We start from the raw sequence: 14,190 nt of genomic DNA, 5'->3' as shown, positions 1-14,190 counted from the left end.
AAGAGCTTTCAAATTCCCTTCAGTATAGATGTCCCAGATTATTTCCACCTAATAGATGGAATAAATAGCTGAAAAACAGTTAATTCAAAAAGAAAGAAAAGTCAAAATCAGCAAGTCCTTTGGTCATTCATCCATCAGCAGCTTCAGCGCTCATATTACAAAGTTTTCTTTCTTTCACTTTTTCTTACTTGCTCAGGACAGAAACAGCCCTAGTATTCTAGAAACCAGTAATAAATCCAGCTAAACGAATAACTCTTTCACAGAAACCTAATAGAACAGCCATTTTGTAGTTTTACATTTTATGAAGAATCTGAGCTAGGCAAAGCTTAACTCCAGTAAGTATCTCGATATTTTATGTCACATTGAAGTTTATGAAAAAGTAATATCACATCTAATCAGAGCCCAGAGTGATATTAGATTATGAACTTCTGTCCATCACGAGTTTGCCTTGACTTTGCCTTTTTCTTAGTATTTGTGACAGCTAATTCAGTACACGGTGTACAGAGAATATCTTTGGTATGTTAATATGAAAGAAGATAGGGGGATTCTTAACTTCTAGGGAACACAAGAACATACAGTCTTTAATATTTTAAAACAATTCTTGAATATTGTGTTTTATGGGATTTTTAATGTTTAATTTAGTCCCACATCAAATGGAATATATGATTTAGGGTTATCATTTCATAAATCTTGATTACTTAGGACACCAGTATCATTGGCATATGAAAAAGTCTATTTGCTACACCGAACAGACAAGATTTCAAAATTTCAGTGCAACTGGATCTCCACTAAAATGTATTTTTATATTACCCTTAAAAGGAACTATAATAAACTTGCGAGTATAATTAATAAGGCAAGCTGTGCAAATATGTTGCAAAGAAAAATGTAGTCATTATTTGACTTAATTTAGAAAGATTCTTCAGCAAATAATTATGCAAATCATTCACATACAGTTCTTTGTAAATGTTTACTTGTTATGTTAGTTATTAGTTACAAAAGTAACATGGTTTTATTTCTATTCTCTGGTTGTATGACTTACGCAATGAACCAAAATATCATGAATTATTAATATTGCCTTCAACTACACATTTTGATTTTTTTTTTTGCATATTCAAGAACTGAAGCTTAATATTGTTTTTTCCCAAATATTCACTCTACTAAAGTTTCAGTACTAAACAAACAGCAAATATGACCACAACCACTCAAACCAAAATTCTTTTAAAAATGTGAATGGATGTTCATGGATTCCCGCCCTCCTCCTCTCCCTCCCTCCCCCACTCCCCCAATAGTCATTCAGCTCTACCAATAATGCTGGAAAGATTTCGGTTTTGCAACACTATCTTCAGTTCTCCTATGTGAACATTTCGCATAATTCATTCTAAATCCTTTAGTTAATGTTTAAATTTCATATAAAATAGCTATATTTCTTCCAATGCTCATTGTCTCATCTTAAGGCTTGAAGTAAGTGTCTCTTCAATGCAGAGGAGAGGACTTAAATCAAGGGAATTTTGTAGTAAGAGCCATTTAAAAGCAGATTTCTTAAATAACACATGTAATGACATGTTACATATTTTCCAGCAGATGCCTTGGTGGTAAGCACTGGAAATGTATCAGAAATATGTTTGAATAAACAAAAGGGATAATAGTCAATGTGTACGAAAGCTATTAGATTAAAATAGGATCAGTGATATGTAAAAGATGAATCAGGAAATTTCTATTTTGCCTATGTAAATTAGAGAGATTTTATTGTTCTCTCAAAAAAACTTCAATATTTGATAACAAATTTATGGAAGCTACTGTATGGAATGTAAGAATTGCCATATCGAATCAGAAAAGTGGTCCACTATCCTATCTCTGAGAGGGAGCTGCAAAAAACCCAAAACCCATAGTGGACAATTATGGATTAAACTGTCTATAGGGGAAGCTTCTTCAAAAACCTCTCCATTAGTGTGTGGCTTCTACTCTGAAGTATAAGGGTTTATATATGTCTTTAAAATACTAACTAATATAATTCTGAATGTTCACATTGGGCCCCATCCCAAGCCCATCTAAATTAGTTGGAGCCTTTCCATTTATTTCAATAGCCTTTGGATCAGGCCCAACATACACGTATATGCTTAATACTTGTTTTGAATTCAGTATCACCTTGTGGCAATGAATTACCCAGGTTAATTACTCATGATATTAAAAAAAGTATTAGTATTTCCTAATACCACTAGTAAATCTGTTGTCTTACAATGGAATATTCAATGAAGTTGTATTATGAGAAAAGATCATGTGTAGAATAGGCAAGAACCAGGGATGAAATATATTGGCAACCTTCAATCCAAACTGGATCATGGTGTACATGTAAGAGGTCTAATCAGGTGCCCGATGAACCCACTTATGGCTGACAAGTCCAATTCAAGAGTGCATAGCTTCTTACATATTTTACAGATTCATATGTTGTCTGAGTTAGAATCCATGATTACAGTATGCTACTTTCTTCTTTCTTGCTTTGCTTCCATCCTCTGGATCAAAGCCACTTCATGTTGAGCTGCACCTACTCAGATACTCCCTCCAAATTGGAAGGGATTCTGCACTCCTCCCAGCTTTCCACATTGATATTGAACGTCTTCATATCAGTTTACAAACATTGTGGTACTGCCATAAAGGGCAACCCTGCTTTCTAGAGCTGTCCCAAATCTCACTGTTGAAAATATTCTTGGAGATACGGTTTTCTACCATTCACCTGCCATGAATGAGCCATTGCAACCTCCTCTTCTTGGCAGTGGTTTCTAAGTGTGTCAATCCTGTGAATTCCAGCATCTCTGTGTTTGGTAATGTGTTTCCCCACTTTATTTTCAGGATCTTATGTAGGCATCTCATGTGGAAGCTATTCAGTCTCTTGATATGCCTGGCATATGTAGTCCAGGTTTCTGAACCACAAAGCAGGGATGACAGCACACAAGTTTCATAGATTTGCATCTTTGATCTTAGTTGATAGTTTGCTGTTATTCCATGCACATTTCTGTAAGCCTGAAATACTTAGCTGCTTTTCCAGTTCTATTAATTCAATCTGAAGGTCAAAATTTCTGATGATTTTATAACCCAAGTAGCAAAAGCTGTCGACAACACCAAGAGATTTACCCTCCAGAGTCGGTAAATCTTTGGTACATGATCACAGTCTTCTTGAAACTAATTGTCAACCTGAAGCTCTTGCATGATGCATGAAATTTACCCAAGAGATTTTGCCAAGAAGATTCACTATGGGCAACCAAGGCCACATCATCCACAAACAGGAAATCTCTCAGAATCTTGGTTTTCACTCTAAATCTTGCAATGTTGATCAATGCCATCATTGCTGTCCTTAAATGCATGAAGAAGCAGTAATGAAAAGTAGATGTTAAAGAACATGGGAGGCAAAATACACCCCTATTTCATGCCGTTATTAATGTCAAAAGCATTTTATTCTTTGTTTTCATACATCACAGTTGCCCTCAGACCTTGATGTAAGGAATGAACATTCAAAAATATGGGGGGACAATCCACTTTTTTCAGAACTATAAAAAGGTCCTGTCTGTTGAACATATCCAAGGCCTTTATCAGATCAATGAAGGCTATGTAGAGTGGCATTCCTTTTTCTCTACACTTCTCTTGCAGTTGCTTAACCAAAAATATCATAGAAATGGTGGAGTGTTCTGAGTGAAAACCACATCGACTTTTAGGATAGATTCTTTCACCTAGAGATTGCAGCCTACGGAGCACAATACAAGTAATAACTTTTCTGACGATGTTCAACAGGAAGATACTTCTATAGTTGTCACTGTCCTTCTATCATCCTTGTTTTTGTATAATTGTACATTGCATGAAATGGGTTATTTACTAAACATGGTCCTTGCATCATCTACACATATTTTTTTTTCACTTTTGTTAATATGGGGTGCTTGGAGTGAAGAATCCTGAAGAAATAATAATGAAAAGGTTTCACTTTGTTTTCGTTGTTATTTATTGGGTCATAAAGCCCCACGAATGGATTCTGATTTCCACAGAAAAGGATGGGATATATTTGCTAATAGGTAACTTTCATTCTTGTGGAGTCTGGGCTGAGATTCCTTTTGTAGTTCAGCTATTGCTGATGGCAATCTGTAGGGTGACCAGACAGTAAATGTGAAAAATCTGGACGGGGGGTGGGGAGTAATAGGAGCCTATGTAAGAAAAAGACCCCAAAATCAGGACTGTCCCTATAAAATCAGGACATCTGGTCACCCTAACAATCTGACCTTTAAGTCTGAGATGCACCCCCTGCAAGACCTAGCCTTCTGGGTCCCACAATGCTCAGTCTTCGCCATCATGTTATTGAACTTACATATTAAGCAACTAGAGTATTCAAGTGCCCGCAGAAAATACCCACTCTGTATATCTTTTATAGCAAACTTATACATACCACGCCATATCCTCAACTGGTATAACTCAGATGCCCTCAAAATTGGGGATGTAATAGAGGAAACAAATGCTTCAAAGAACTTTTCTCCTCTATTACATCCCCATTACTGAGGGCATCTGCCTCCAGTTCAAATCCGTCTTGAATCTAGAATCTAGAACCTTGGGTTGCTGTTAGACGCCCCACACCTACTGGGAGCCCAAAGAGCCATGGCAACAAAAAATGTCTGCTTCCAGCCATAACTGGCAGAGATTGCACCTCATACTTTCAGAAAGAGATGAGGTGCATGGCGATCCACAGAATCATGACTTCTAGGCTTGCTCAGTGCAACTTATATTAAGAAATGAAGAAACACCCTGAATGAGCTCCAACTGATACAAAACCCAGTAGTCTGTCTACTTAGCAACCACAGTACCCCACTCTTTGCACTGACTCCCCATTGAATATAGTGTATAGTTAAAGGTCTCCATGGTATTAGATCCAGATACTTCAGACATCACCTGCCTTATCCTTCAAAAACATGCTCTGCCATGAAAGCTACATTCTAATGAAGCAATTGAATAATCATTAAATAAGGGAAGGCTTTTCCGTGTGTCAAACAGAGCTTTCAAAGGGGCTGGACTTCGATGAGGGAAAACTAAGTTTAAAAAAAAGCGTTTTGCATTAGTTTCTGAAGTCCATGGTCATTCTTATTTCTTGTGGAGTAAGTTTCATAATCTATTTCTTCCTACACACAAACTTGCAAATTGGACCTGATCCATAGCCTTTGGAAATCAAGAAAAAAGATATCCACTGCTTTCAGCGAGCTTTGCGTCAGGCTCACAGACACTGCACACATCCACTGAGTCTCTCATTCAAACACACAACATATAAACTAGTCAATCTATTCCTACTACCGGCTGGAAAGGAAAAGAAAAATAAAGAGAGACTGTTAAATAACTGGGTGGTGCTACAGGGATGGGAGCCATATAAAGACATGAAGGGAAGGGGGTGGAGAGTGTTGAGGTATGAGCTTTCCCTTCGTGCCACAGCTTTAGCCTCAGCCAACTTGTATCTTTCAGATTTAAGACATAGGACAGAGATCGTCTTCCTCTCTTTTCCACACAATGCTCCACATCCTGGTGGTGCTCTAAAAATGAAAATGTAACCACTCTCCATACTAATAATTTGCATACAACAAGGGATTTCAACACCTAGTGTGACCAGCAGATCCTGAACAGAAAATGCCCAATATCCATGTAAAGAGGCTCTTTCAGTAGATTATCTAAGTCACAATGGAAAACACACAGGCTGAATCCAGCACAAATGCCGTGAATAGATATGAATGTATGTATCATAAAATCTATTAGTAAAGGTGTTACCTTTTCAGGAACAACACTTTTGCCATCCCATGCGTAACCTCTCTTTGTGAAGTAGTTCACTGTTGCAAATTCGATGAGTGCTGAAAACACAAATGCATAGCACACTGCTATAAACCAATCCATAGCTGTGGCATAGGCCACCTTTGGAAGGGAATTTCTTGCACTGATGCTCAAGGTGGTCATTGTGAGAACAGTTGTCACTCCTGTAAAGCAAAAATGTCAGCGTCACTTTAGATCAGTTACTGTATTTTGTCTTTTACTTATCAATGTGGATTCACAAATAAAATAGGAAAAATAGTTTCACAGGCTTCTGTTATTAGAAATATGTTTCCCAACCAAAGAGTATCAAATTTCAGGTTCTGCTGTGGAAATAATAATCTTTGAGGTACCCTTCTGGATTGTGCTTTATCTTGATCTTTTGACATATGGAAGTCACCGCCCTGCACTTTAAGCCGGGGGGGCAGGGAGGGTAGAGGGGGTTGCCTGGCTGGCCGAGAAAAGAGAGCAATGCTTTATGGCTTGGGGAGGAGGGGAGACGTAAAACTGCTGGAAAAGCAGTCAGCATGGTGGATCACTCACCACCTAGGAATGAGGAGTTTAAAAAGGTCAGCCGATGTCCGTCCCCACCCCAGAATTAGCAGGTACCGGCAGTGGATCTGCTGGAGGGACATGAATGGAAAGGTGGGGCGGGGGGACTGAAAAAAGCACTCACACACACACACACACACACACACACACACATCAGTGAATTGTGGGGGTTTTCACCTGCACTGCACATTTTATTCACCGGGTTAGTCCCATACATCTAATAATAAAGTTGAGGCCTGATTAAACCCATATCTAATGTCTCCAGTCATTCTTTCGGCATAGCCAGACAATGAGGTTTGTGCTTTAGGAGATATTGCTGCTCCAAAAGAAACAGCCCTGAGTGGATGACTAAGGAGTATTGTTGGCATTGACCACAATCAAGTAGTTGTCAGTTCAGTGTGGACCACTTAGAAATCAAGCAGATAACAGTGGAAAGGAAAATAATGTGAGTTTAGTGAAAGAGGGATAAATGTGTTTATCAGGGTTACTGATATCACATTCCTTTTGCTAAACCATCTGTAATATTAAATATCTAACAAACTACATGATATATTTGTTTCTTCTAGGCAGGAGTTTGGACACTACATCTCAGAATATATACACTATATACAAGAAGTCATTGGTCCATGTAGTCGTGCATCCTGCCTGTGATGGTAGCCAGTGTAGCAATCCCTCAGACGAAGACAAAATGAAACATAATCTGTTTAACTTTGAGGGTCAGGAAGGAATTTAGCTGGGTGCATTATGTCCCACAGCATGAGATTAGATTTACTATTTTCTTAGATTGTAAATAAATTAAGTGATTGAATAAAATCTCAGAATTATTATTTTTGAAGCAGACTTAATGACCATCCCTCCAACATGAATGAAACGGGAAGAAGAAAGTCACCACAGCCCTATTGTTGTTTGGACTTATAGACCAACATAATTTCCTCTTCCAGCAAAAGAATTAGAGGAGGAGTTAATTTCTGACCCAGTTCCTGTTCTCACTTAGCATTTTAGTAATCATGTGGATGGTTGCAAGTCTTTTTCCATTTTGTCAATTATTTCATTTCGTGTCATAATTGCAGATAAAACAACTCAAAATTATGCAAAGTTCAGTGAGGCATACGCAGGCATGTTGGATACTTTCCACCTTATTTGTGTAAGATTGCTACAGTGCTATAAGATGTTTCCCATAAAAACAAAGGATGTTAATTGTTCTTTTTGCTGATTAACCTGTTCAGGGCTGAATGAAGTAGCAAACATATTTGGAAAATATGCTCCTTCAGTGTAGCCCAAAATAGACTAAGCTGCATGTTATGATATTGCATTTATTTGAACTGATCTTTTGTACAGGTTTCTCTGCCATTACACAGTGATGCTTTGGCAACAGTCAAGAGGTTAAGTAAGACCCACGGCAATGTAATTTGCATTTCTAGTAGCAGAGCTTCATACCTGCTGGAAGAACATTTGTTTCTTTAACTAGCCATGGAGTTTTTACTGACAGTAGGAGGATTACATTGCTATCACATTGCCTACAGATTTTGCAAGTGCAAGCTAGACATTTACATCAAATCACATGTTCGCAAGTTACCTTGACAACTGCAGACAATTTCATGTATTAAATCACTGTTACAGTTTATAACCACTATACTGAGCACTAATGAAAATATGCAGATATCCTAAAGGGCCAGATAATTAAAAATATATTTAGATATCAATGACTATATCTTGAATTATGGGTACTTAATGATGATGTGGTTTTTGTTCCTTAGGGGAATGTATAAGGTCTTTTTCCACTTATAACTAATGATTTCTTGTTGCTCTTGTACAGTAAATCATGCTATGCTATAGTTTGTGTTTTTATTTATAGTGCTAAAAGAGAGCTATAAATCTATATATGCTGTGCTTTTCTATGTGGATGCATGTATGAATATGCCCAGGTGAAGTATTCAGAGACATCTTTTTTCTTCAGTGAAGTTAGGAGATTAAAAAAATAGAAACCAAATTCTAGACTTTCGTTCAAACATATGTAAAAAAACACACAGTCAACAAAATAATTGTATTCTGAACGGAAAACTTTTAAAATGTTTACATTCTTGAAGGGGTGTCGTAAGGCTTTAAAAACAGCTGCCTGAATAACATAGGGTATTGTATGTTATTTTTTTGATACATGGGGTAATTTGGTACCCCATTTATGGCCAACCATAACTACAGCATCGTGAACCAACAACTTGGTTTTGCCAACATTAAAAAAAAAGAAAGCTAAATGGAAAAAAATGAGGTTTCATTTCTTTTTTTAAATACATACGTAACAATCTTTGAATGTATGCCTTTTTAAGGGGCCCAATCTACTCTGTGACAAAATTGCCAAGATTAGACTTTTGATACCAATTTCAGAAGTGAGTTTAAAGGATTTGAATCTGTTGCATTTCATAGCAGTTTGTGGGTCCCCTTTTATATAAATTAGACTCAACTCTCCAATACTCCTATACTTTGTTTAGGGACTTCTCTACATCCATATCTACTTACCAACATGGAGCTTACACCCAATGTGAGCATTTGGCTCTCTGAATCTAAGGATGTCTAAGCTGGTGTGATTCACCTGAAGAGGCATTGGGAAAGTGGGCTGGAGCAGAAAAGCAACTCACAGGGGGATATTTTGAGAGGTAGGTGAAAATAGGTATAAGCCAGCAGGAATTGCAGGTGCTTCTCAGGATCAGGCCCTTAGACTGACCTCTGAATTTGGTTATAGAACTCCAGCTTTCCTTTGCCAACATTAAAAGGCAGAGTTCCTCCTGCGACTAACCTCCACATGTCCTTTGGAGCCCCTTCTTTGTCATGCTCTTGCACTGTGCTGAGGGGGAGCTGTTGGGGCAGAAACAAGGTCTGCTGCATTTATGCCCTTCCACTCCTGCCAGAGGCATTCTCAACTGGCCAATTATAGCTTGAGCAGCACAAAAGGAGCTGGAGCATATTGGAGAACTCTCACCTCCCTTTTTCTTTAATCAAATGCTTGTTGTTAGATCTATCTATCTATTTGTTTGCAATATTGGAGAAGACCTGAAGAAGAACTCTGTGGAGCTCAAATGCTTGTTTCTTGCATGAACAGAAGTTGGTCCAATAAAATATATTATCTCGCCCATCTTGTCTTTTTGTCTGTCTGTCTATCTTGATTTTGGATGTGAAATAGGTTAAACAAAAGCCCCAGAGAATATTCTACCAGTTTCTTTCTAATTAAAAAAATGTGTATTAGAATGTAATAGCAAAAACCCCAGGGAGTCAAAAGCAGGTGTGAACTATATCATCTTAGTCCCTTGCATTCATCCTTGCCTGAATCCTACTCAGAGAGAAGACAATAGGAATTTTGTCACTGATTTCCGTAGCAGCATTGGGCCACAACAGTATTTGATGAGCTTGCAGATGAGATCAACCCACAGAGTTATTAAAGCTCGGAGTTTCCACTGGCGCAAGAACATCTGGTGAACAACTCCCTTTGACTAAATTGCCTTTGAAAATCCAAGCCAAAAGCTGTATTACCCAGTTTGCTTTATGAGAAACAGTCAATGCACACTTTCTCCTAGTGTGACAGCTAACATCTAAACTTTGTCTGCACATTACATAATTCATAGATGACACGGCTAGAAGGGACCATTATGATAATCTAGTATGAGCTTCTGTATAACATAGGCCATAGAACTTCCCCCAAAATAATTCCTAGAGCACTTCTGCTAGAAAAACAGTTTAAGAAGTTGTCAGTGACGGAGAATCCACCATAGCCCTTGGTAAATTGTTTCAATAGTTAATTACCCTACATGTTAAATATTTGTACCTTATTTCCAGTCTGAATTTGTCTAGCTTCAATTTCCAGCCATTTGGATTGTGTTATACTTTTTCTCTGATACACTGAAGAGCCCTTTATTAAAAATATGTTTTCCTCATGTAGCTACTTATACTGATAGACTCAAAAAGCTCAAGCTATATAATTTAACAAACAGAAGGTGAATGGGTGACTTGATTACATCTATAAGGCATGTTTTCTAATACCTTTATCATTTTCATGGCTCTTCTTTGAACTTTCTCCAATTTATCAACATCCTTCTTGAATTGTGAGCAACAGAACTGAACACAGTATTAAAGCAGTGGTTGCACCACTGTTAAATACTGAAGTAAAATAATCTCTCTACTCCTACTCAAGATTCCCCTGTTTATGCATTCCAGGATCACATTAGCTCTTTAGGCCACAACATCACACTCATTTTCAGCTGATTATCCACCATGACCTCCAAATCTTGTTCAGAATTACAGCTTCCCAGGATAGAGTCCCCCATCTTTTAAGTATGGCCTACAGTCTTTGTTCCTAGATGTATACATTTACATTTAGTAATATTAAGATGCATATAAGCTAAACCCTTTGAATATTCCTTTTTGTTTTTTATATAAATCAAGATAGGCCAAGATGTTTAGATCTGACTCCAGATTAGCATAATGTCATTATTTTTCATTTTTGTTTTTGATATATAATGAATTTTACTATTCATTCTTTTTAATAAATTAAATAGTTTGGACCTTTTAAAAAATCATCTGTTACAATATCTTCAAAGCAAAGCATATTTTTTATCCAGTTCTCCAATGTCACTTGGGTGCTTTTCTATAAGTAGCATATGACCCTGGCGAGTTTTTTTTGTTTGTTTGTTTTGGTTTGATTTTTTATGTTTCACTTACCAAATACAGTCCTTGCTGGAACAGATTCTCTGTTAAGCCAGAAAGACACCTGGGACAGAATCACTGTCATGATGCATGGTAGATATGTCTGAATGACAAAGTAACCAATCTTTCTCTTCAAATGGAAGTGGGTAGTCATAACAACGTACTCCCCTAGAAACCAATAAAAATAAAAGACAGTGAGACCCTTTCCCATATGCACAGATTAGAATCTGTGTCCCAAGTTTTTGCATGAGTAACAATTTCTTCATCAAAAAGAAGAACAGGAGTACTTGTGGCACCTTAGAGACTAACAAATTTATTAGAGCATAAGCTTTCGTGGACTACAGCCCACTTCTTTGGATGCATATATTTCTTCATCATTTCTGTCCACTGTTATTAAAAATTTTGTTTGAGACAAGTTTGGTTTAGGTCTGAAGAAATTTTTTAATAATCAATTGATGGTGCAGGGGCCTTTCATCTCAAATTCAGCCCAGCTGGGTAGTGAATAAAACTTCATTTTAACTGATTCAGTGTCCTTTGTGAAATGGGGACCTTAGTCATCATAAATCAGAAAACTATCGTAACCAATACCCTTGTACACAATGTCCAAAGGTTAAATGAACCCTGGCGACTGATGGTTAGATGTGGTTCATCCAGATCAGGCTTAGGACACAAGGATTAGTCCAATTTATTTATGTTTGCATTGCCATTACCTGTGCTATATCTGTTCTGAAGATAGAAGGCTAACATTCTAATTCTATTAATTCAGTACCTTTCACTAGTAATACTCTCCCTTAAAGTAAATGGCTGATGGATGAATTAGGACAGAATTCTGTCCATAACTAGCTTTTGGGGATGTTGCAGAAACATAGAGAAACAGCATTCCTGTGGAATTTGTCACCATACAATGGGTTTTATAAATCTCAGTTGCCAGAATACAGCAAAAAATACCTCAATGTCACTCTGTTATTTACAGACATTATTGAAAATGCAATATTTTGAAAAGCAATATTCCCCAAAGATTTGAAAACCTATTGATGTGACTTTATGTTCAGTATAGACTGACTCGCAATACAATAGATATTAGTTTAGAAAAGATACACGTGGCTTTGAAACTGAATGAAACCCTCTGCCTAAATAAAAGATGACGCATGAAATTACTGTGATTCTCTTTTAAAATATAAACAACTGGCAATAGCACTGGCAAAGGAAAATCCTAAATTGGATTGAAAAACTGTGTCTAGACATTGACTGCTTATGCACCAAGCATGTCAAATGCCCTTTTTGTCTAATTCAGATTCTAGAAGAACATTCATGCGAACATTCTTGCCCAACATATAACCCTGAGGGAAGCTTATAAATAAGATGTGACAATACTCCTAAGATGTTTGAATATACATTAAAAGACAATGGCAGAGGAGGGGAAAGAGAATCAATTATGAGCTGAGTGGTAGAGGAAAGGATATATGAAGAGAAAGTCATCTCCAAAATAGGACTGGCAGGAGCATTATACTCAAGTAAAAACTAAGTAAGATGACTGGTGTGACCTCACCCTCCTTTTATTCATCCACTTATCTTCTTTTTTGTCTGTGTCCGTTTTTTGAAGGGTGCCCAATATAGCTAGTAAAGCCAGTAAAGAAGAATTAATCTAAAATATGACAGGGGGAAGCTATTTTAATGTAATCAGATACAGAATAATCAAAATGATATGTAAGCATTAATTCATTGCTTGTGGAGTACAAGCTAAGAAGGACAGAGAGTTAACACATCATAGTACTCTGAAGCTTTATTTGGCTGCTTAAATTATCAAAGTATTTTTTGACCTGTGAAAAATGAGAACAAGATTCCAAGCATAAAGGAAATTAAAAAGACTGGGATTAATGTGGGCTTGGTAAATACTGTAGCTGCTTTGAGCTAGCCAAAAGTAACACTGAAAGTGAAATACTGCAGATGACCACACAGACTGACAGTAATGCCTGCTATTAAGTTACAAGATAAAATCCTTTTCATTAACTCTGAATGCATCTAAACTATCAATGGACTGTAGTTAATTATTAAAAGACAGCAGCCCTTTGAGAGAGGTTGATTTAACGGTGGGAAGTGTGCTGCTCATTTGCTATTCTCTGTACATCTAGCTTCTTGTATGTTGCCGGCTTTCTTTCACTGAAATGTATAGGGTCTCCACTACAACTACTGACTACTGTCTACTGACATTGTCAGTCATTCCGCTATAATTTTACGTTTTCAGAAGTTTATAACTCAGCCATATGATTCCCTTTAGGCCAAAATTTTTATAGGAAAAAGACTGTTCATAAGTTATCAGAAATATATTTGACCAGTTGTAGCCCCTGATTCTTTAATCTAAGCAGGTGCTTAAATCCCATTGATTTAAAAGACGTCCGATAGACTATCGGTTCATATGGTGTACTATGTCCTGTTCATATTGTTTTATTTAATTTTTAACATGTTTTTAAAACTCTGATTTGGAACCTTGGCAGTCCTTTTGATAAATAATCTCTATTTTATAAATGAGCCTTTTGTTTTTCATTTTACTTATTACATGAGGGTTAAAACAGTCTTAACTAGAGTTGTGCTTGAACCAGACCACCACATCTGAATACCTCCAGACTCTGAGAATTCATGTCTTGTTCAGAATTTTGCTGCTGGCTGCTTTTTCAAAAATGGGCCAAGACAAAACCCTAAATCCAAGTGCCGGGAAAGGTTTGATCCCGATCCAAGCCCAAACTTTATTTATGAGGTTTATCTCTAGCAATCAAAATTCAGATATTTAGCTGGGATAAATCAACATAGCTCTACTGGGGAACATGACAGATAGTCAATAACAGCTATTTCAGGGCTATTACCCTATTTTCTGTGTTTACTTTTTAAAATGATCCTGGGTTCCAAAATAGAATATAAAGCTAGGTGTGTGCTGTAATACCAAGGAACAGGTGGTTTGAGTTAGGGACAAATTATTAGACATAATTTTATATTTTCTTATAGTTGTAGGTAGAAATCTTCCAGTTTCTGGCCTTTAAACCACAACAGTAATATTTATACAGTATAACTAATTAGAAATAAAAATCTCATTTAGAAAAGTGTCCTCTCAGCAAATGCATGGAGCATAAA

General features: G+C 37.0%; 1 protein-coding gene across 1 annotated transcript in view; it reads right to left on the bottom strand.

Annotated features, from left to right (window-relative positions):
- Positions 1-14,190, bottom strand: part of GABRA1 (gamma-aminobutyric acid type A receptor subunit alpha1) — a 54,429-nt gene that overhangs the window by 4,813 nt on the left and 35,426 nt on the right. Inside the window, exons 8-9 of the mRNA XM_054038586.1 lie at positions 11,080-11,232; positions 5,785-5,987 (exon numbers count right to left, since the gene is read on the bottom strand). Coding sequence (XP_053894561.1) covers positions 5,785-5,987; positions 11,080-11,232 — 356 coding nt within the window. The remainder of the gene's footprint in view (positions 1-5,784; positions 5,988-11,079; positions 11,233-14,190) is intronic.

The sequence above is a fragment of the Malaclemys terrapin genome, chromosome 8 (genome assembly GCF_027887155.1).
Source record: "Malaclemys terrapin pileata isolate rMalTer1 chromosome 8, rMalTer1.hap1, whole genome shotgun sequence".
Taxonomy (NCBI): Eukaryota; Metazoa; Chordata; order Testudines; family Emydidae; genus Malaclemys; species Malaclemys terrapin.
This window is presented reverse-complemented; position numbering and strand designations above follow the sequence as displayed.